This window comes from Epinephelus fuscoguttatus, linkage group LG4 (genome assembly GCF_011397635.1).
Source record: "Epinephelus fuscoguttatus linkage group LG4, E.fuscoguttatus.final_Chr_v1".
Classification (NCBI taxonomy): Eukaryota; Metazoa; Chordata; class Actinopteri; order Perciformes; family Serranidae; genus Epinephelus; species Epinephelus fuscoguttatus.
Window position 1 is genome coordinate 40,057,825 of NC_064755.1, and position 21,932 is coordinate 40,079,756.

At 43.0% G+C, this 21,932-nt stretch overlaps 1 protein-coding gene across 1 annotated transcript in view; it reads left to right on the top strand.

The window, feature by feature from the left end:
* spg11 (SPG11 vesicle trafficking associated, spatacsin) overlaps positions 1-21,932 on the top strand; it is a 51,471-nt gene that overhangs the window by 4,115 nt on the left and 25,424 nt on the right. The window contains exons 5-26 of the mRNA XM_049575272.1: positions 427-564; positions 4,342-4,730; positions 5,409-5,554; positions 7,325-7,439; positions 7,649-7,804; positions 7,920-8,095; positions 8,236-8,412; positions 8,572-8,643; positions 8,748-8,875; positions 12,577-12,758; positions 12,902-13,097; positions 13,386-13,589; positions 13,682-13,788; positions 16,467-16,612; positions 16,796-16,960; positions 17,184-17,250; positions 19,143-19,305; positions 19,430-19,638; positions 19,721-19,829; positions 20,651-20,810; positions 21,176-21,457; positions 21,546-21,746. Coding sequence (XP_049431229.1) covers positions 427-564; positions 4,342-4,730; positions 5,409-5,554; positions 7,325-7,439; positions 7,649-7,804; positions 7,920-8,095; positions 8,236-8,412; positions 8,572-8,643; positions 8,748-8,875; positions 12,577-12,758; positions 12,902-13,097; positions 13,386-13,589; positions 13,682-13,788; positions 16,467-16,612; positions 16,796-16,960; positions 17,184-17,250; positions 19,143-19,305; positions 19,430-19,638; positions 19,721-19,829; positions 20,651-20,810; positions 21,176-21,457; positions 21,546-21,746 — 3,688 coding nt within the window. The remainder of the gene's footprint in view (positions 1-426; positions 565-4,341; positions 4,731-5,408; positions 5,555-7,324; positions 7,440-7,648; positions 7,805-7,919; positions 8,096-8,235; positions 8,413-8,571; positions 8,644-8,747; positions 8,876-12,576; positions 12,759-12,901; positions 13,098-13,385; positions 13,590-13,681; positions 13,789-16,466; positions 16,613-16,795; positions 16,961-17,183; positions 17,251-19,142; positions 19,306-19,429; positions 19,639-19,720; positions 19,830-20,650; positions 20,811-21,175; positions 21,458-21,545; positions 21,747-21,932) is intronic.

Genomic DNA, 21,932 nt, shown 5'->3' on the forward strand with positions numbered 1-21,932 from the left:
TTCTGTTTTTTTTTTTTCCATTTTCAGTTCCTGTTTTTATCAAAAGTGTCATCTCGTGTTAATCAACGCCTCAACTGAAACAATACAACATAAATGCCTTTCAAAATGAGGATACAAGTAGTAATTGTGAGTACAGAGTGAAAGCAAGTTCAACAGATAACTCTGCACACGGGAACGATTTGCCTACTGAACAGTTCAGATCCTGATTGGAGATTGTGATCCCGCAGAGACATGGCTCACTGCCTGTATGTCTTTTCTGCCTAATTTGTCTCTAAATGTTCTGATGGGAATGTTCCTGATTCAGCTGGAGGAACATTAAACTGATTTACACATGAGAACAGCTCGATTCATCTGCAAGTTAATCAGGCACGGCGCCTGAGAGAGACTCTGTTCACAGATGAAACAAAACAAACTCCTGTCTTCCAGTTTGTATCCAGACCACCTGCTGTGTGCAGCTCCCCCCTCCTGCCCCTCCACCCGCCCCCAGCACCCAGGAGACCAGGACAGCCTGTCGAGCTCCAACTGCAGCCTTGCCGCCCTCGGATCGACCTTCAGTACTGACCGGTAAACTACTGATCTCCACTGACACTTTAATTTTAGAGACTCCAGAGATAACTGCCACTATTTGATCAATGTCTGCTGATTACAATTATCAGGGTGTCTGCGGGGTCTTAAAAAATATTAAAAGTTGATAAATCAAATGTCGGAAAATTAAGGCCCTTAAAAAGTATTAAAAAGTCTTAATCACGATTTTATGAAGTATTAAATTTTCTTGGCATTCAAGCTTTGACAAAAAGTATCCATGAATGTATAATTTATTTTCCTCCTCGCGACTATTACAAACAACCATGTGTAGGTAGGCACATTTGGACTGCCACTCGGGGCCCTGCACGTACCTGTGCGACATCATGCGACGGCGCACGTCCAGGTGCCAAACAGAGGAGCAAAAGGCAATAAAAATGGGGAAATGCAAGTTTGCTGACTCCTGGCTGGAGATGCCGGAGTTTAAAGATTGGCTAAAGACGGTCGAAGGTAACAACCGGGAGGCCTATTGCAAATACTGCTGTAATATTGTAATTTCACCAAGTTATTGTTGTTTTCAGCAAGTTGGCCTTGAATAGCTGATGTTGAGCTGTAGAGCTGTGTCACTTGTTATGACCTAAGGTGTATTTTAATAAACCTGCCTTTGGTTTAATTTATTCTTTCAAGCTTTATTCCTTCTCATCTTCGACTCCAGCCTGTGGCCCTTTGCTGCATGTCACTCCCTCTCTCTCTCTCCCCCTTTCACACTTGTCTGTCCTATACATTAAAGGCTAAAAAGCCCCAAAAAATATAGTTTAAAAAAAAAAAAAAAAAGTTAAAGATGCGTTGCTGCTAACGACAGCTTGAAGTGGTGATGAGGTCTTAAGGTTTTTTTGGAAGGTCTTAAAAAAGTCTTAAAAAGGTATTGAAATTAACCTCAGGATTCCTGCATATACCCTGATTATACAAAATTAAAAGTGTCAACAAAATTATCAAACATTATTCTCAAGTCTCTGTGCTTTGGTTGAATTAATGCACTAAAAACTATTGTTTGAGTGCCTAAATACAGTTGCCACAATTAAGAGAATGACATTTTGGCTCTTACCAGTAAATTCTACCACTGAAGTTTAGGAGAGAGCCTATGACTCCTAATCCTTCAGGATAGTGAGGGATATACAATAATTAGTGGATTAAAGGTACTGTACATTTTACATGTATTAATTGTTTTTTAATGCCAATGGGATAACGGGTTGTAACCTAACGTAAAAAATGAGACCCATCTATAACGTTCTCAGTCGCTTATAAGAGCCTGTAGACTGACTTTAATGTAAAGGACTCTGGATGAATTCTAAACGTGCAAATTACGTGATCAGCTAATGCTATGAAGCAGCCAACATGCTGCGTAGCTTATGGCGCGTTCCAGGCAACCCGTAAACCGTGTTTTTACAACCTTCGTCCCGTGAAAGTGCACTGGAACGGCAGTCAAACCCATAACTTACCACCTGTGAACTCGTACCAGATCGATGTACTCCCAGTCATGCTCTCTGATGTCACACAGCCCTCTAAACAACAATGGCAGCCCCGATAGATGCGGCAGTGGCTCAGTCCATAGGGACTTGGGTTGGGAACTGGAGGGTCGCCTGTTTGAGTCCCCGTCCGGACCAAAATATGGAGAGTGGACTGGTGGCTGGAGAGGTGCCAGTTCACCTCCTGGGCACTGCCGAGGTGCCCTTGAGCAAGGCACCGAACCCCCCAGCCGCTCGGGGCGCCTGACCAAGGGCAGTCCCCTCACTCTGACATCTCTCCACTTTGTGCATGTATAGGTCCTGTTTGTGCACGTGTGTGTGTCTTTCGGACCTGTGTGTAATTGACAAGCAAGAGTGAAAACATTGAATTTCCCCTCAGGGGGATTAATAAAGTAAATCAACTTAAACTTAAACTAACTCTAGGCTACAAGTGTAAACTTGTAGTCAGCTGTTCACATTTGGCTGACTGGGTCATGCTCATAAGCTGGTGGTCAGATGCCTTCGGATAGCTGGTCTGGTCTCTGTAACGTTAGAGAAGGGCCAAATAGAGTATTATAGCAAGGGATTGCCCCAATGTTAACGTTAAATCTGCTAATGTTAACGCATTATTGGCAGCCATTCTAACAGCTAGTTTCAAGTGCAAGACTAAATCAATACAAAATACGTTTCCAAACACACAGATAACGTAAAATAAAAAGTATAATAGCATCTGTGCCGTTTCTCCTCCTCCGTTTCGCTCAAATGAGCAAGGAACCGACACCTTTGGCGATAGAAGTGATCGTAAACGAACATAAACAGTGTAGTGTCCCCAAAATCACCCCACACACCAATGGCCTCCTGGACACCTAACTTGGAAAAATGTCCTTTCTAATAACTTTTTATTGGAAAAAAAAAAATCACTCTTTTATGTAGTGTCACCAAAATCACTTTACACACATGTAACTTATAATAATTAGAACTCCTGAAATACTTTGTTTGTGAAGAAGTGTGTCCTTGAGCCCGTTGAAGCCACGGTACACATGCAAATGTGTGCACTTAATTAGGATGATACCACCTCTGCCTCATTTTGAACCAGGAAATACCCTGAAGAAGTGTCCTCGTGGGGTGAGTGAGGTGGAGGGCCCGCGGGCTGTGTTAGCTAGATGTGCTTTTTGTGGTTGGATAAACAGTCAATTATCAAAGTCAGTGCCACATATAATTTCGGTGCTCCCCAGTGCTGAAAAGAAATCCTAATATTAGAGGAAACACTGATGTAAATATAGTGATGTAATGGTTTTAGCTAGCTAATGTTAGCTTGTTTGCTAACATGGAGGAATTGCTAGTTAGCTCAAGTAGCAAAATACTGCCTTGAGTGATTAATGTCAGTGAATTCATTCAGACTCCAGGGCTAATCTGGCTGATGAATTAGCAGGGTTGCGTTTTTATAAATGATTAACATTACTTTATCAGTTAACATTACAAAGCAACTGACATTCAGCGTAGCTTAGTTACAGCTTGCTGGCTACCTTAGCTTGCTTACAGCTAGCAAAGTAGTAGCAATGGATATGTCAGTTGGCTAGCTTGATAAATTACTTTCCCAGCTAATATGATCCATGATGCTAACTTATATTTTGTGTCATTGATTTAGCCAACAATAAATGATGTAATAACAGTTCAAAGTGCTTTCTACTACACAAGAGCAATGCAGGGGCAGCCAATAAGCTAACAGTAAACTGAGCTAAGGTTAGCTAGCTAGCTGTAACTTCGCTACTCTACATGCCTCAGGCAGATGTGTCACTAACAATGTTTTTTTGCTGTTGTTTTTTTTAAAGTTACATACAGAACTTTAAAGTGACCAACTTAAGAAAAATCACCAAGTATTTTAATAACTGATTAGTGGTTTCAGTGCCATATGTTCACTGGTTCAATGTGCATATTTAGAGGCTTCATGGCTTTTGATTTGTCTTATATAATAGTACCCTTGTAGTAAATATCTTTTAGGTTTTAGAGTGTCGGTCAGTCAAAACAAACATTTTTAAGTTGCCACTTTGGTGTCTGAGAATTTATGAGGGTCTTTTTTTCACCATTTTAGCAATTTTATAGAACAAATCAAGAAAACAATTGGTGAATTATTAATTAATGAAGACAATTATCAGTTTCCAGCCCTAAAGTATTTAAATTATTTCACACTAACACAAATAAATGGTTAAATGGTCAAAATGACTTTTAGTTCATGAAGTTTTCTGCACTTAATTTTATTTCTTCACCTCTAAACCTTTTGAACTGTATCCCTAAACTCGTAACTTCTCTCTAGCTCCTGGGAAGCTCGTCTGGCCTCCATGTACAACAAAGCCCAGCAGCCTGCAGCTCCTCCCTCCTCCTCCTCCTCGTCCCAGCCTGCCAGGACCTCCTGGTCCTCCTCCCTTCAACACCTGGAGTCCAACCAGGCTTCGCCCTTTGCCCACAGCAGAGCGCCTCGCGGTGGGGCGACTGTTGTCTTCTCTGTCCCTGAGTCTTCCACTTCGTCTCTGCTCACTGTGTCCGAGTTCTCCGCCCAGCTGACCTTCGTCTCCCCTGGCAACAGACAGACCACAGTGGCCTTATGGGATATACAGTCTGGGAGGGTGAGCTTCCACCAGGCAGATGGTGAGGCGGCTCCTGTTCAGCTCTGTGGAGAGAGACAGCACAGGCTGCTGCTGAAGAGTAAGTCAGACACAGTACTTTTATTGTTAAAGAGTGAGAGGAGATTCATGAAAGAAAAATTGACTTTTTATTTTCATAATTTTGAATATAGTATCCCCATTGGTTGTAGTACCAGTTTAAATATCAAGTTCATCTAGATCTTGAGGTGCCATGATATCTCTACAACAGTCCAACAAAGCAGGAATACAAGTTCCAAACAGATCTTCACTTCACAATGGACACACTGGGTTCTTTCCTACCTTGTTTTGTCTCCTAACTAATTTTGATAAAATTGTTGATTTGTTTACAACCTGTTAAACTGTCTGACTGTGTACGTTTCTTGTCCTGTTGCTGCATTGTCAGATCCCAGCAAGGAAATTTGGTCAAAAATGTTTTCATAACCGTGAAGACTGGTGGACAAAAATACAATAATTTGATTTAGTTTGTAAAAAAAAACATACTTTTCTTCTGATACACAGAAATAAAGTTGTACTCAGTTGTCACACTGACAAGACTTTAGTGTATTCGATTGCAATTATCTGCCTTTTGAGTGCTCCTCTGTCTCAAGATGTGTCATCTCTGTTTGAAAGAAAACTAGAAGCCAGCAGGGACTACACTCATTTTTTTGTCAACACACAAACACAAGGAAAAAGTTAACTTTACATCAGACTGACTCTCTCTCTGTCTCTCTGTCTCCAGAGTCTGGTGTGTTCCAGGTCTTGTTCTCAGTGTCACAGCAGGACTTGCTCAGCAAGTTGATGTTGTTTGGCAGCGCAGCAACAGTAGACGCAGTGTGCCACCTCAACAGCTGGGGGCGCTGCTCCATTCCCATCCACTCCCTGCAGGTAGGAGCGACACTTACCTCTCCTGGCATGCCACAGATCTCTTACTTACAGTACAGGCCAAAAGTTTGGACACACCTTCTCATTCAATGCGTTTTCTTTATTTTCATGACTGTTTACATTGTAGATTCTCACTGAAGGCATCAAAACTATGAATGAACACATGTGGAGTTATGTACTTAACAAAAAAAAGGTGAAATAACTGAAAACATGTTTTATATTCTAGTTTCTTCAAAATAGCCACCCTTTGCTCTGATTACTGCTTTGCACACTCTTGGCATTCTCTCCATGAGCTTCAAGAGGTAGTCACCTGAAATGGTTTTCCAACAGTCTTGAAGGAGTTCCCAGAGGTGTTTAGCACTTGTTGGCCCCTTTGCCTTCACTCTGCGGTCCAGCTCACCCCAAACCATCTCCATTGGGTTCAGGTCCGGTGACTGTGGAGGCCAGGTCATCTGCCGCAGCACTCCATCACTCTCCTTCTTGGTCAAATAGCCCTTACACAGCCTGGAGGTGTGTTTGGGGTCATTGTCCTGTTGAAAAATAAATGATCGTCCAACGAAACGCAAACCGGATGGGATGGCATGTCGCTGCAGGATGCTGTGGTAGCCATGCTGGTTCAGTGTGCCTTCAATTTTGAATAAATCCCCAACAGTGTCACCAGCAAAACACCCCCACACCATCACACCTCCTCCTCCATGCTTCACAGTGGGAACCAGGCGTGTGGAATCCATCCGTTCACCTTTTCTGCGTCTCACAAAGACACGGCGGTTGGAACCAAAGATCTCAAATTTGGACTCATCAGACCAAAGCACAGATTTCCACTGGTCTAATGTCCATTCCTTGTGTTTCTTGGCCCAAACAAATCTCTTCTGCTTGTTGCCTCTCCTTAGCAGTGGTTTCCTAGCAGCTATTTGACCATGAAGGCCTGATTTGCAGTCTCCTCTTAACAGTTGTTCTAGAGATGGGTCTGCTGCTAGAACTCTGTGTGGCATTCATCTGGTCTCTGATCTGAGCTGCTGTTAACTTGCCATTTCTGAGGCTGGTGACTCGGATGAACTTATCCTCAGAAGCAGAGGTGACTCTTGGTCTTCCTTTCCTGGGTCGGTCCTCATGTGTGCCAGTTTCGCTGTAGCGCTTGATGGTTTTTGCGACTCCACTTGGGGACACATTTAAAGTTTTTGCAATTTTCCGGACTGACTGACCTTCATTTCTTAAAGTAATGATGGCCACTCGTTTTTCTTTAGTTAGCTGATTGGTTCTTGCCATAATATGAATTTTAACAGTTGTCCAATAGGGCTGTCGGTTGTGTATTAACCTGACTTCTGCACAACACAACTGATGGTCCCAACCCCATTGATAAAGCAAGAAATTCCACTAATTAACCCTGATAAGGCACACCTGTGAAGTGGAAACCATTTCAGGTGACTACCTCTTGAAGCTCATGGAGAGAATGCCAAGAGTGTGCAAAGCAGTAATCAGAGCAAAGGGTGGCTATTTTGAAGAAACTAGAATATAAAACATGTTTTCAGTTATTTCACCTTTTTTGTTAAGTACATAACTCCACATGTGTTCATTCATAGTTTTAATGCCTTCAGTGAGAATCTACAATGTAAATAGTCATGAAAATAAAGAAAACGCATTGAATGAGAAGGTGTGTCCAAACTTTTGGCCTGTACTGTACGTTATCACCATGACATCTGGATGACCCACAGATGTTGTTTGGATCGAAGCAGTCTCTGTACTGTGTCTTTTAAAGCTGTTTTTGTTTTGCAGGCTGGACTGAAGAACCGTCAGCTGGACACTGTGGATTTCTACCTAAAGAGTAAAGAAAACATCCTGACCCCTGCTGCCGATCAGCCAGCAGCCTCCACACGGAGCCTGACAGACAGTATGTGCACCGACCTCATAAATAAAAATTTGAGTTTTTTGGATCATGATTACTTACTCCAATTTTGTAATCTTTCAGTTTAAATGCATGTGTTGTATTTTTTGCTGCACGATCAAGTACAAATTATTCAAATAGTGGCTTCACTCTTTGCAGTTTCATACATATTGTTGTGTATAAAGCTGTGTGTATTGTATTTGTATTGCTACCAGCTGTCCAGGAGTTGTGTCCTGCGTTGGACCTGCTGTGTTCAGCTGTCAGAGATTCACACAGTGAAGCTCAGAGCCGACAGTTCTCCGAACAGCTGCTAAACATCACCATGAGCTTTGTCAACACACAGATCCGCTCGGTCCTGTCCAAAACACACCGTAAGACAACAGACAAACGCGCCTCTGCCCTGTGCAACACACATCATGAGCTGTAGATGTTTAGTTCAGATGTTCTTATTTTCTGAGAGTTGAAGCCTCTCTGTTGTGTCTGCAGATGAGGACGCAGGCGTGCGGAGCTGCGTTGACGTTCTGGACCGGTATGTCACCAAATTGAGAAGCTACATGAAGAGGTACCCCTGGCCAGTAGGGGGTGAAACCTCCAGCACAGCCTCTACGGATTCTGCTCAGGTGGAGGCTCAGAGAGACGAGTGGGACCAGCTGCCCACAGAGGTGATGTTTCCTGATCACAGAGTCACAAAATTTAATATTTTTTTCCTCCTATTAAGGGCCAGGAACCCAGAAAAATGTAAATGTGCATCAGTGTGTCCTTTAAAGCCTCATAACCCTGTGTGTGTAAATGTGTGCTACAGGAAGTGGTCCGTCAATCCATCCTGACCAATCAGATCCCCAGAGCTCAGGCTGTCCTGAGGAGGCGGGGCCGGCCAGAGCATCGTCTATCAGCTCTGAGGATGGAGGGTCTGCGTCAGGTGTTCTCCTGTCTGCAGGACAGAGACCTGCAGACCGCCAACACGCTCCTCATCAACATGGTGAGAACACCTCGGTATAGGAAACAGTCAAACTGCCCATTTTCTTGTGGGCTACATGTACATGCTAATCATGCTAACTCTTTAAAATCCAGAGAAAGTGAGATTGACAGAAGCTTTTTATTTGTGTAGTCAAATATTAAACTGTTCTTGTGTTTTCAGGGCTTCAGTGTGAAGAAGCAGCTCCACAGTATCTGCCTCTACACCGACGACAAGGACCTCAGAGAGTTTGTGGTGAGTTTACAGTAAACAAGACCATCAACAATGTACTTCCCACCTGACAGTGTCATTGCTGCCTTCTTTGCAAGTCTTTGAGGCCTCTGATTTTGATTGCTCAGGTGGAGGAGCTGTCAGGGCAGAGTAATTTCCCAGAGGAGGAGATGCAGAGTATGGCCTTCATAAGGGAGATGGAGAGGTTGGGATCACTGCCTGCGTCCCGCTGCCCTGCACACACCTCATCACAAAGGTACACTTTTCCTTGTCAGTGCAGTGTTTTTGCTATCATGCCTCTGTGTTTAATTTACTCCTCATTTGCTTGTAAATTCAGATTTTTCATCATCCAGGGGCGGCACAGGAAACTATCTGACAAACACTTCTAATGTGAAGCAGCAGCAGGAAATGTTTAGTTAGTATCAGCAGTAAATTAAAGTGGCACTAAATCAGCAGTGAGGCTGATATCAATAAGACAAAAATACTCTGGATCACTTGTTGCCTCATTTGCTGTGAATCCCTTGTGCATGTGAGGGCAATCTGAATCCAGTATGGGAATGGCAGACTCTTGCACTAACAATGAAAACTTGGATTGCATGAGTTACCTATCCACAGTCAGTGTATTACTCACAGAGGATGGCGTTTGGCACACCCTCAGTTTGGAAAAGCAGGCTGGAGTACAGACATGAGAGCGAAGCAATGTACTGCTGTTGACGGGGACAGCAGCAAAACATAGACACCTGAAAAAATCAATATCAGTTTAAGTGTACTCTATATTTAGAATTTTTTTTACCATGCCATCAGGCAACCTTTCTGTCAGAGAACTGAAGCTGTTTTTCAACGTTACCAGACTCCTTTTAAAAAACAGTTATTTTATTTGCTGGACAAGGGAGTTAATCGTTTACCGCTGCCTCTTTCAGTTAGTTAGTTTGGCTTATTGTGTGACTTTGGTGTTTTAAAGGGTGAGTTTGGCTTCACCAAAGCCCCACAATCACACAAACTAACTAACCAATCAAGGCAGCTGTAGACCAGCAGCTTCAGTGTTCAGCAAGGTGAAGTGACTGTTTATGTCAATGGAGTCTTGGTTTGAGGAAAGTGTAGATAATAACTTTAGTCTCCCTTTGGAAAGGGCTGACTGATGGTAAGGTAAAGCAGTGAAAATATTCTTAATATAGCATACACCTAAACTGATGTTGATTTTTTTTTTTTTTTTAGGTGCAGTGGTTAGCACTGTCACCTCACAGCAAGAGGGTTCCTGGTTCAAACCCAGGGTGGGGAAGCCCTTCTGTGCAGAGTTTACATGATGTCAGCGTGGGTTTTCTCTGGGTACTCTGGCTTTTTTAAGTTTTTACATTTTGAAATCTTTAATCTTACTCTTTACCCTTGACTGCAACACTGGAATTTCTCAATTGTGGGATCAATAAAGGTGTATCTTATCTTAGCTTACCTTAGCTTAGCTTAGCTTAGCCTAGCTTAGCTTAGCTTAGCTTAGCTTAGCTTAGCTTAGCTTTGCTTAGCATAGCTGAGCTTAGCTTTACTCCAACAGTCCAAAGACACGCAGGTTAATTGGTGACTCTAAATTATAAATAGCTTAGTCTGACTGAAATTGGACTATCTATATATCGACTAACACACCTAGATAATTCAATTGAAAATCAAATTGCATGTATCCACTCGGTGTTCTGCGTATGCACCACTTTTTCTTTTGTGGGCCTTCAGCTGGAAGAAGAAGGAGATGATGTAGCAGCAGTGCAGTAACTCCCGGAACGCACTTCTGGATGGACGAGGAAACTACATTCATGCTCCGACAGCTAACAGAGCTAAACATTTTGAAGTTTATGGATGGAAGGAAAACGAGAAAAAGCGGATTTATTTACAGAGTTTCTGAATAAGAACCGGAACTTGTTCAATATGCACGATATTAAAAAGGACACTGTGCCGCCTATCGAGGTAGAGTCAGACGTACTTGGTCAGAAATTTGATTTTCTGCTTGTATACTCAGACAAGATCAGAAGTTCAACTTGACTGATTAGCCAAGCTATGGGCTTAGCTCTAAACGTACTGTATGTGTCATCCCTGTGATAGTCTGGCAAGGGTGTACTCCGCCTCTACTACCCTCCCCCCAATGTCAGCTGGGATAGGTGCCAGCCCCCCTATGACTTACAACAGGATAAGTGGTTAGGGAAAATGAAGGAATGAATGAAAGTGCATTTAGATTAGTGCTGCACGATTAATCTAATCGCAATCGCAATCGCGATGTCAGGCTGTGCAATTACATAACCGCATAAAAGGCTGCGATTTGCGATTTAATGTAGGCTAAATAAATATTAACGTGTGTGCCTGTGAACGTGACTGCCTCTCCTGTAGTGTGTGGAGTTTGTTGACATCACGCCCACAAGCTATCCTGGTGCGTGCAGCCAGCGTGCAGCAGTGACCAACACAGATGCTGGAGAAGAGCATGAGCTCGACCATGAACAGGCTGAGTTGGTGGCGAAAAAAACATCTGTTACATGGCGATACTTTGGATTCGGGTACGGCGACGTTGAACAGAAAGACGTGCTGTGTAAGCGTAAAAGTTAAAGTCGCCACGTCCCGCAGCAACATGACCAATCTATATCAGCACTTGAGACGGGACGTGGCGACTTCAACTTTTAAACTTCTACACAGTGAGTCTTTCTGTCCAACGTCGCTGTACCTGAAAGACGTGCTGTGTAAAAGTTTAAAAGTTAAAGTCGCCACGTCCCGCGGCAACACGACTAATCTATATCAACAGTTGAGACAGCACAGCACAGGGAAAAGTAGGAAGACTGCATGCAAGAGAAAGCCGAGCCGTGTAACGTTAAAGACAGAGAGACAACTGAAAGCCACCAGAGCCTCATAAAACAACATCCAAGCACAGTTCAGCAAACATTTGTAAGTGTCACAGGGAAATCATGGACTCTGTAACAAATGAAAAATTGAGCAATTTTGCTCGGGTTCGGCCCACTTGACATGCTGCTGTGTCGTGCTATGACACTGGAATTTGTCATTTACGTGACAACGCCTGAACGCAACATATGCTTGCTCAGCTGTGTGTACAATTCCGTGCTGCGCTGCTGTGTGAGCAGCGAGTTTGACTGTGCTCAGTCTGTTGATGGTCACTGACTCACTGTCTGTCCATAACAATAACTGTCAGGTCAGTGCCCCCCTAATATAATGTAGGGGAAACACTGAATCAAGCAAAAAGACTCATGATATCATTTATTTCTTACATTTTATTGTAATTATATTGTAATCGCAATCGCAAATCGCGATATTGTCCACCATAATCGCAGTCGCACATTTTTCCCAAATCGTGCAGCACTATTTTAGATGCTGCCCTTGTCTACAGCAGTACATTGCTTAGCATCCATGTCTATAGTACTGCCTGCTTCTTTTCAAACTCGGGGCGTGTTGATGGCCATCTACTGCCCAACTTTGCTGGTTTCTCAGAATTATTTGTGTCTTCTGGGATAAAATAAAACTGCAGATCTGGTTTTCTCCTACAGTAAAAGTCGACCAACATGACCGCACAGTATCAAAAGATGTGGTTAAGATCGCATTAAGGAACACATTGCATCATATACTCATAACTCAGTTAATATCATAACATTATCGCCTTTTAATCTTGTCAGAAACTCAGTTTGAGATGGTGTATTATATTTTGCAGTGTTGCACATCTTCCCTCCTCTCAATCTTCTTCGTACCTCCTTGAAAAAACAGCTCTTTCTCCACGTCTAACTTCCCTGTGCCTCATTTTTAACCCCTCCAAATGTATTCGTCTTTTATAAACTCGCCTTTCTTCCCTTTCAGCTTCCTCTTTTTAATTCCAGATAACTCTCATTTGTCTCATCTTGCCTTTGTGATGTTTTAAGTAGAACCGAGGTCAAGTCTCTGTGTTCTCCTCGTACTCAGTCTCTCTTTGCTCCTTCTCTACAGAGTCACTCAGATGGTCCGTAAGGAGGCAGGTGAAGGTGAGAAGGTTCTGGAGGAGCTTGCGGGACAGAGGAGATCTGAGGAGGAGGAGGGTGGGCTCTGGAGGAACCTCAGACTGGACTGGGTGAGGAACTGGGACCAGAGCTGCCAGAACGCTGTCCTCCTGTCCAGACTGCAGCACACAGGTAGAACACTACATCATAGAGGGACTCCAACAACCCTCTGATCATTAAAACAAAAAGACAGCAGAGATCTCACCGTGGTTCCTGAAAGCTTGTTTGGAAGATTTTATAATTGTAAATTATAAAGTGTGTTTTTGCTTTATCAGAGTTGACTTCCTGTGACTCGGCATTGTTGTGGCGTTACCTGACCTCCCTGCACGACCAGCTTCGGGTTATCGCCTGGATCCAGCACAAGGAGACCTCTGGAAGCTCTGAGTGGCCTGAGTTAACCCCAGAGCTGGTCAATAACAACACAGTCTGCAGCACCTACATGAGGGAGAACATCCTGGACCTGCTGGCCAGGTACAGCAGCACATTTTCACCACTGTGACTGTTCATCATTCCACAGGTGGCGATTGTCTGACTTAGTCTGTCTAAGTAACAGCTCAGAAACAAGTCTTCAAGTATATATTAACACCCTTAAAAACATGCATGTGTACAGTCACTTCTTGCTGCTTTAGAGTCTCTAACAAACAGATTCCTTGTTTTAAGAACTTTAAATATAGGCTTAACCTCACAGGTGGAAAAACACCTTTGAGTTTCTCAGTATCTCACTTTGTTCTTTGGTTTATGTCTGTGTGTTTCCTCCAGGAGAGGTCTGTTTATCCCAGAGGAGCTGGCAGACTTGGAGCAGCTGCTGTGGAGGCTGGCTCAGGGTGGAGGAGTGATGGCTTCATCCCCACCCGTTCCTCAGTACCGCTCCCCCCTCGGCCTCGACCTCCACAGCCTCTTCATCACCTTCTGTCTGGACCACAGCTTGCAGTACTTACTGTATACATACCTGGAGCACTATAGGTCCGTCATCGTGTCCGTCTGGGTTTTGTTATTTTAGAAAAATATCACTATGTTAATCAGCTGCTCATGAACTCTGTGTCCATCCTGCACAGGTTGACACCCAGAAACTGTCCCGTCTTGACCAATCAGAGCCTATCTGAGACTCAGCCCTGGTTTGAGATGCTGGTGAGGATCCAGGAGATCACCAGAGATCTGTCAGGTACTATATTGTTGCAGGGCTGCTGCTCCTGGTCTGGATGACCCCAAAGAATGCCACAAACAGAATCATGTTGCTCTGACAGTAAGTTAGTTCTTAATGGTGGTCCTGGAGCTTGTAGTTCTTCAGACCGCTTCCTTTCTCCATGCATCATCAAGTTGTGTCAGAAACTTCAACTCTGCTTCTGCAGGACGGAGTGTTTCCTTCCTTGCCATTCAGATTACATAAGGAACTGCATTTGTGATAACTGATTAATCATTTAGGTCTTTCTACGAAGCAAAATCCTCAAGAATTTGCTGGTTCCAGCTTCTCTGATGTATGGATTTGCCGCTTTTATCTCAAGACATCACGTTGGACTGTGGGAAATTACGATGGCCATCTCTCATTTCTTTGCTGTCATTATATTGTGACTTTTAATAGTTTAAGCTGTTCGCTGAGTATTTGAGAAAATAATTGGCAGATTAAATGAAAATGAAAATTGGAATTATTTGCAGCTGTAGACATCAGTTTAGTTACTTTTCATTTATTTTTAATCTTTTCAGTCAGAGCAAAGATAAACAAAACATAAATTATAAGTTGGAGCGAGTATATTCTATCAATCTTCATCAATTTAGTTTACTGAGTTTTGTTTACTGCAGTGCAGTTTAATTTTTCCATTAGATGTTAGATGAAACTTTATACACAGCGAGATCTGCATACACATAAAATCTTCCCAAGTGTGTTTATATGTACATGGACCCTAATATTTTATTAATAATCAGAAAAACAGCCAAATTGAAATAAAGATTTTCTTGTAACCACCTCAGTCAAAAGAGAGGTCTGATTGGAAGGAATTTTCAATCGGGTTGAGAGGGGTGGTGTGAACTTTTGATAAACTGTTCAATAGGAAAATATTAACGCTTAATAACCATGTAAATCTTTGATCTGTTCGCCCCACTTATGGGGAACATTAGGTGACACAGAGGGTGCGTGTGCTCCTGCAGCTGTTACTGCGTGTTTCTCTCTGGTGATTTTGACCGAGAATCGTTTATAAATTCAAGAAATATTTACTGCTCTGTTCATGCTACGCTCTGATGTGAGTGCTCTCTTGTGTAACAGTGAGTGCGTTTACATGGACAGTTTAATTCCCTTTTCATTTGGAATGAAAACGGCCAACGCGATTGAAAATTCAATCCGATGTAAGGGGCTGGAATATTCTGTCTCTAATTCCGAATGAAAGAATTTCTCGCACTTGTATACACTCATTCCTCTTTAAGTTCATTCCGGTCTTTCTGCGCATGCTCATTTCCTTGCCCCTCTGGCGCGATGACGTATATAGTGTGCGTGCAACAAGATGGCAGCTTCTAAAAAACAAGAGATTGCACTAACCGGTTTCCATTCGCCACAGCACAGTCCTCTCTCCCTTCTTCGACCTTCTACCTCCCTTCTCCTCCTCAACAGACGAAGCATTAGCAGAATAAGGTTGTTGTCGTACTGCTGCTTCAAGAATATAAGCAAAAGAATGGCGTCGTCAAGCATCTTGTTATCCGGAGCGAGGACTACAGTGTTTTCTTCTGGTAAACGTAAACACGTAACATCCGCCCCGCCCCCTATCCAATCAGAAACCTTCCCTGCCCCAAACCTTGCACGAACCCGAATAAAGGCGATTAAAATGCGATTAAACTGATCTCCCGTGTAAACCCTCATTTGGAATGAATATTTCCCATGTAAACTACCTGGAAAGACTTTAATTACGAATGATGTCATTCAGATTTATTTCATTCCGAATGAGAAGCCATCATGTAACCGCACCCACTGTTGCTACAAGCTGAATTGTTGAGTTGCTGGACAAAACAATTGTCTATCACCTGTAGCAACAGCCTGCACATGATACATTCAGCATGTACAGATAGTCTGCATGAGCTGTATATGTTACTACTCAGCTGTAATTACAGGTGGAACCACTTCTTCTCCTTCAATACTTCATGTATTAAATGAATTGAATTTTCTCAATAACCTCCTTACACCGTCTGTCCTCTTACGTGGACATCACATTTTGTGGGTTTACTTGACCTTATACTTCATTCTGCTTAACATAGGCCTGTTATCCTCATTCCTGGACACTTTTTTTTGCCATCTAGTGGTAGTAAGAGCACAATGCACTAATTTATGTAAAAACAAGATGGCAGCCATCTCTGCTAAGTCAGTCTGCAGCTGATCCCAACACAAATGTGGACAAGGTTCACAAGCTGATCACATTTTAGGGTTGAAACTTGTTTATAGATGATAAATAATGTTTGTAGTTTGATACGACAACAAACTTGACCAATTATTGCAACAGTAAGAAGCTAAGACACTGTTAATTAGGAAGTACTTGTTTGAGGACATTGGGACTTTTTTCTCATTGACAATGTTTAGTTTTTCATTCTTGTCAGGTCCTACTGATCCCAAATAGCTAGGAGAAATTAAAAATGCATACCAAGCAAAAGTTCAGGTCTCAGGAGGATAAAGTTGTGAAAAATATTTCTTCTTCTTTGGTTATATTTCCAGCAGATTAGATGTTTCACAGCAGGTGGACAAATTTTGCACAAATAAAAAAAAGTTATACTCTTAATAAGTGCGTTTTTGGCACGTAAAAGCAAATGGCAGATTGAAGAAATATCGTCCATGTAATCACAGCTTCCGTCTGTCTCTTGTTCCAGATCCAGGACTGGTCTTCCAGGCCAGTTTAACCAGTGCTCAGGTGCTGCTACCAGGCAGCCAGGCGTCTCTCAGCAGTCTGCTGTTAGAGGGACACAGTCTGTTGGCCTTGGCTGCCATCATGTTCGCCCCCGGAGGAATCGACCAGGTAAACATCAGGTCCAATCCTACATATGTAATCAGACACAATCAGGACTGGACTTTTTACCCACTACAACCAGTATTAAGTTGAAGATATTTAAAAGTTGGTTATTGATCAGTTTGAATTTTATTGTCGTTAACATATTAAGTTGTCAACACCAAAGCTAAAGTCTTTCCTTCCGGTGTGCAGGTGGTGCTTCAGGGTGAAAGGTCAGGCAGGTCAGAGAGGACGGTCGACCCCCAGCTCCTGAAAATGGCACTGGCCCCCTACCCCAAACTGAGGGCCGCCCTGTTCCCTGCAGGGCCCCGAGGAAACAGCCCGTCCTCTGACATCTCTGTCTACCACCTCCTGCAGGTACGCTTGCACCTGTCAGCCCTGGTCCTCGTTAAAATATGAAACTTACGTGAGCTAATTACTGTTCATCCTGTCATCATGCTGCTCTGCTCTCCTGTGGAGCAGGTGTTAATGAGCCTTCGAACATTCTGTCTGCTTGTTACTGAGTAGAACATCCCCCATTTTAACACATGTCCTGCTCATTACATTAGAATGTGTTTATGTTGTATGACATGTTTTCCAGTCGCTCCATCCTCTGGACCCATCCAGGCTGTTCGGCTGGCAGAAAGCAAACACCCTCAACTCCACTGGTAAGCTCCGAAAACCAGCTTCAGGGTCATTGCAAGGTCATGACCCCTCTGACTATCCAGTAAACACTCTTTACACATTGTGCTTGTAATAGCAGCTTCAGTCAGCTGTTTGAAACATCTCATCAGCTGTGGGATGGATTGTGTTAAATGTAGTTCATTATTCATGTTCGCCTCAGGATGAACTGTAATAACTAGCACCATCATCAGGTCAACATTTGGTGTATGACCAAATACCCGCAGAACTAATAACATTCACATCAGCTTCAACTGCACTCTGTGTTTAATTGATAATTAGCTAATGTTAGCATGCTAACACAATAAACTGAGATGGTGATCATGGTAAACCTGCCTGCTAAACATTGGCATGTCAGCACGCTGATGTGCCTAAATGCTGCCTCACAGAGCTGCTAGCATGGCGGTAGAATTGGAGAGTTGTTAATAATTTTAACACACGTTTAGACTTGCTTTTATTCTTCTTCTGCGCCATCGATAGCTGTGGCTGGAGGCATTATGTTTTAGGTTGTCAGTCAATCCAAACGTATGTACATATGTATGGATGTCCGTCCCATCTTTGTGCACACGATACTGCATCTCAAGGACACCTCAAGGGAATTTCTTCAAATTTGGCGCACATATCCACTTGAACTAAACGATGAACTGATAATTTTACATTTACACTTTGGTGGTCACAGGTCAAGGTCACTGTGACCTTGTCTGTCTCATTCTCATGAATGTGATATCTCAAAACCGCCTTGAGAGATTTCTTCAAATTTTGGCACAAATGTTAATTTGGACTCATCGATGACTAATTGGATTTTGGTGGTCAAAGGTCAAGGTCACTGTGACCTTGTCTGTCTCAATCTCATGAATGTGATATCTCAAAACCGCCTTGAGAGATTTCTTCAAATTTTGGCACAAATGTTAATTTGGACTCATCAATGACTAATTGGATTTTGGTGGTCAAAGGTCAAGGTCACTGTGACCTTGTCTGTCTCATTTTTGTGAATGCAATATCACAAAAACACTGTGAGGGAATTTCTTCATATTTGGCACACTTGGACCCAACAATGAACTGATTGGATTTTAGTGGTTAAGGGTCAAAGGTCAAGATTGCTGTGACCTTGCATCCATCCCATTCTCGTGATTGCAATATCTCAAAAACAGATTAAGGGAATTTTTTTTTTTTTTTTTTCAAATTTGGACTCTGAACTTATTAGAATTTGGTAGTCAAAGGTCAAGGTCACTGTGACCTTGTCTGTCTCATTATTGTGAATTTGATGTCTCAAAAACACTATGAAAAATTTCTCAAGAAAACCGTAAGGGAATGTATGTAATTTGACACAAATATCCACTTGTACGGAATAATACACTGATTAGAATTTTGTGGTCAAAGGTCAAAGTCAGTGTGACCTCACAAATGACAATTCACATGTCTAATAAGATGCATAAAGCACTTTTTTGGCCATTATCAGTGTCATATCTCAGAAACAGAAGGCTAAATATTTGGTCAGACACTGAACGGGTGACACTAATCTTGGGTGCCCACCTTGAAACTGTGCTGTTTGTATAGATCTTCTGTGCTGCTGGGGGGACAGTGGGTGTGAGGCATCCATGTTTTCACAGACATGGATGTAAACTGTAAAAGAAACTTGACCATTGCACGGAGGCATACAAGCGTGGGGTGGTAATTCTAGTTAAATGTGTATTCAGATTCTCTTTTCTTACACCAACTGTTTTATTGTTTTAGCTTAACAGTAGTAGCTGCAGCAGCAGTAGCACATGAGGATCTTTGGGCTTTAATCAGATACTTTAGATAAGAGCATGAACACAGATCTTAAGACTCCCTGGTCTACAGGTATTTGCCTTAATCCCACTGGGATTGTCCTCCACAGAAATATCAGAGCTGCCTCATTTCTCCAGCCCTCACCTGGTGAACAGATTCGCTCTGGTGGAGAACCTGGACTTCCTGTACTACCTCCGTCATGGCCGACCCTCCTTTGCATATGCCACCTTCCTTGTGCAGCAGCTGAGCAGATGCACTGACGTCCAGCTACTGTGAGTATGATGCATGTAGTTACAGCTGTTCAGGTCAGGACAGACTGAGGAAGAAGAGATGAATGGAATGGGAAAGTGGAGAAAACAACATTCTGCTATTATGAATGTGTCGTGTGTGTTTCAGGCTGCAGCAGGCCTGGCAGCAGGTGTACCGCTTGGCCCTGAAGTGGTTTAATGTGCCGTCTGTGGCGTCAGCGACTGTTTGTTTCTCTGAGCTGCTGGGAATCTGCAGCCTCAAGCTGAGGGTCGACATCAGAGTCATGAACACCGTCCTGCAGCACTGGAACCAACACAACACACACACCACTCTGACACAGCATCTACACACTCTGGGTAAACACAACACACACACACACACTGCTGCAACCCAACGTCGACACACTCTGCGTAAACACATTGATTTGTCTCTTCTCAGTATCTAAAGGAGTAAAGCTGGCGGAGGTGGAGCCTGGAGCAGCAGAGGAGCTGATTGGCTACTTGGAAGCTGCAGTGACAGACAGCCTGGAGCAAAAGGGCATCAGCAGGTGAACACCCTCTGCGCAACACTATTGTCGTCACACCGCTTTACACTGTTGTCTCTTCTGTCACTACAAGTTGGCAGAACAACATTTACACACAGGGTTGTCAGAGGCTTGTGGTACAGGCCTTTGTTCTTATTATATAGCACTTATTCTCTGTAACAACAGAGTCATGCCATTATTTGAATACCAGCATTAATTTAAAAATTTACTACAGTTTGAACGCTACCTGCTAACATGCTAACTTGCTTATAACCAAAACAGCAGAGTAGCTAGCCTGCTAGCTAGTGTTAGACAGACACCAGTTAACAGGCTAGCTTGAAGTTTGATTCAACAAAAACAGGTTTAACACAAAAAAAAAATAAATTTGGGATGAAATTCTTTTATGCAGATGTCAGTTAACCTTTGAAACCTGGGGCAACATCACTTTTCTTGTGCTACTTTTAGATGCCTTTCACAAATATTAAAACCTTTAAACCCTGAGCTAATTGGTGTGATTTCTTTCTAAAACATGGGGAAAAAAGGCGATGAACAACTTCGTAAGAAGTGTCCCACAAATTGCAAAACTTAATAGATTAAGAAAATTATTATATTCTTATATTTTATGATATTGTTTTATTATGATTATATTATATTATATTAAACTTTATTTTTTTTTAAGCTGATTTCCTTGTTTTTAATTTTCTTTTTTTAGTAATTTCTTGCCAATTTTTGGGGTCATTTCTTTTTCGCTGCTCATATTCTTTGTTTTTAATAAATCAAGCCATTACATATATTAAGAAGAATCTGCACAAAGAAAGTTACATATATTTGTGTGTGTGTGTCAGGTCATCCTACGAGGCGGCTCAGGAGTGGGCGCTGCCTGTTCAGTTCTGTCAGCTCCACAGTCTGAAGCTCAGCTCTGTTTACCCCGCCCACTGCACCGAGGACGGACAGTTCATCAATTTCCTGCTGTTTGTCCAGCTGCACAACTTCCCACCCCAGCAGGTGAACACGCACCTCCACCACATCCTTACATCAAGGCTCTGTGAGAGAACTTTGCACAAGAGCATCATGGACAGAACAAAACATGCATCACCTCATCTGCAGTTTCTCAGTTTCACACCAAGATGTTGAGTTAATAAACTAAGTGATTTGTTGTACACTGTAACTGCATCTCTGGTAAAAGCCCAATATTTCAGCTTTTAAAAGTCATCACATAAAACCTTTATAACCTTTCTTATTAATATCAGTGATTAGTGTGAGAGAAATCTATTCTTAAACATGGTGCTGTGTCACGTTTTGGATTTCATGTCTGTTCGAATCGTATAAAATCGAGCTCTTCCATTGACCATATTTGGTTCTTCCTGCAGGTGAGATCACTGGCAGCGCAGTTCGGTCCCGCCCTGCAGGCCCACCTGAGTCTGGCGTTCCAGGACCTGCAGGTGTATAGTCAGAGGAGGTTGGTCTCTGGCTGTGAGGAGCAGTCAGCACCCCTGAACACAGAGGAGGCCCCTGGGAGCTCAGAGCACCGCAGGGAGCTGTTCCAGATCCTCCTGCAGAGCCAGGAGGAGGCGGCGCCCTGCAGGTACCTGCTGCAGGAGGCACTGGTGCAACGCTGCTCAACGCTGGCTGTAATGGCTGCCTGTCAACAGGTAACCTCACAAAAAAACACAAAAAACGATGCTGCTACTGTGATGTCAGAAATGTTGATCACTCATTAACTCCATCACACACCAATAGGGGGCGGAGCTGCTGCCGTGCCTCTGTGTGTGGGTGCTGACCTCCGTCGATGATGTCGCAGCTGGTGAAGCCACTTCCCACCTGGCTGAAGCCCCCCAGCACCATGAGTGGACCCTGCATGACCTGTCAATCATCTGGAGGACACTGCTGGGGCTGGGCCACATCAGGCCCCTTCTGCGAGGCTTTGAGCTGTTCGAGAGGGTAAAAAACTAAAGACGGATTAAAGATATAACAAACCAAAAATGAGATAAGAACAGGGGATCTGAAAACGTTAGATGAGTGCAGCTTGGTGCGTCTCCCTCGTGATACTGTGAAGGTTGATACAGTTTTTCTCTTGTCTTTAAAGGCTCTATCAGTGCAATGGATAAAATGTTAAAAAAGCAGGTT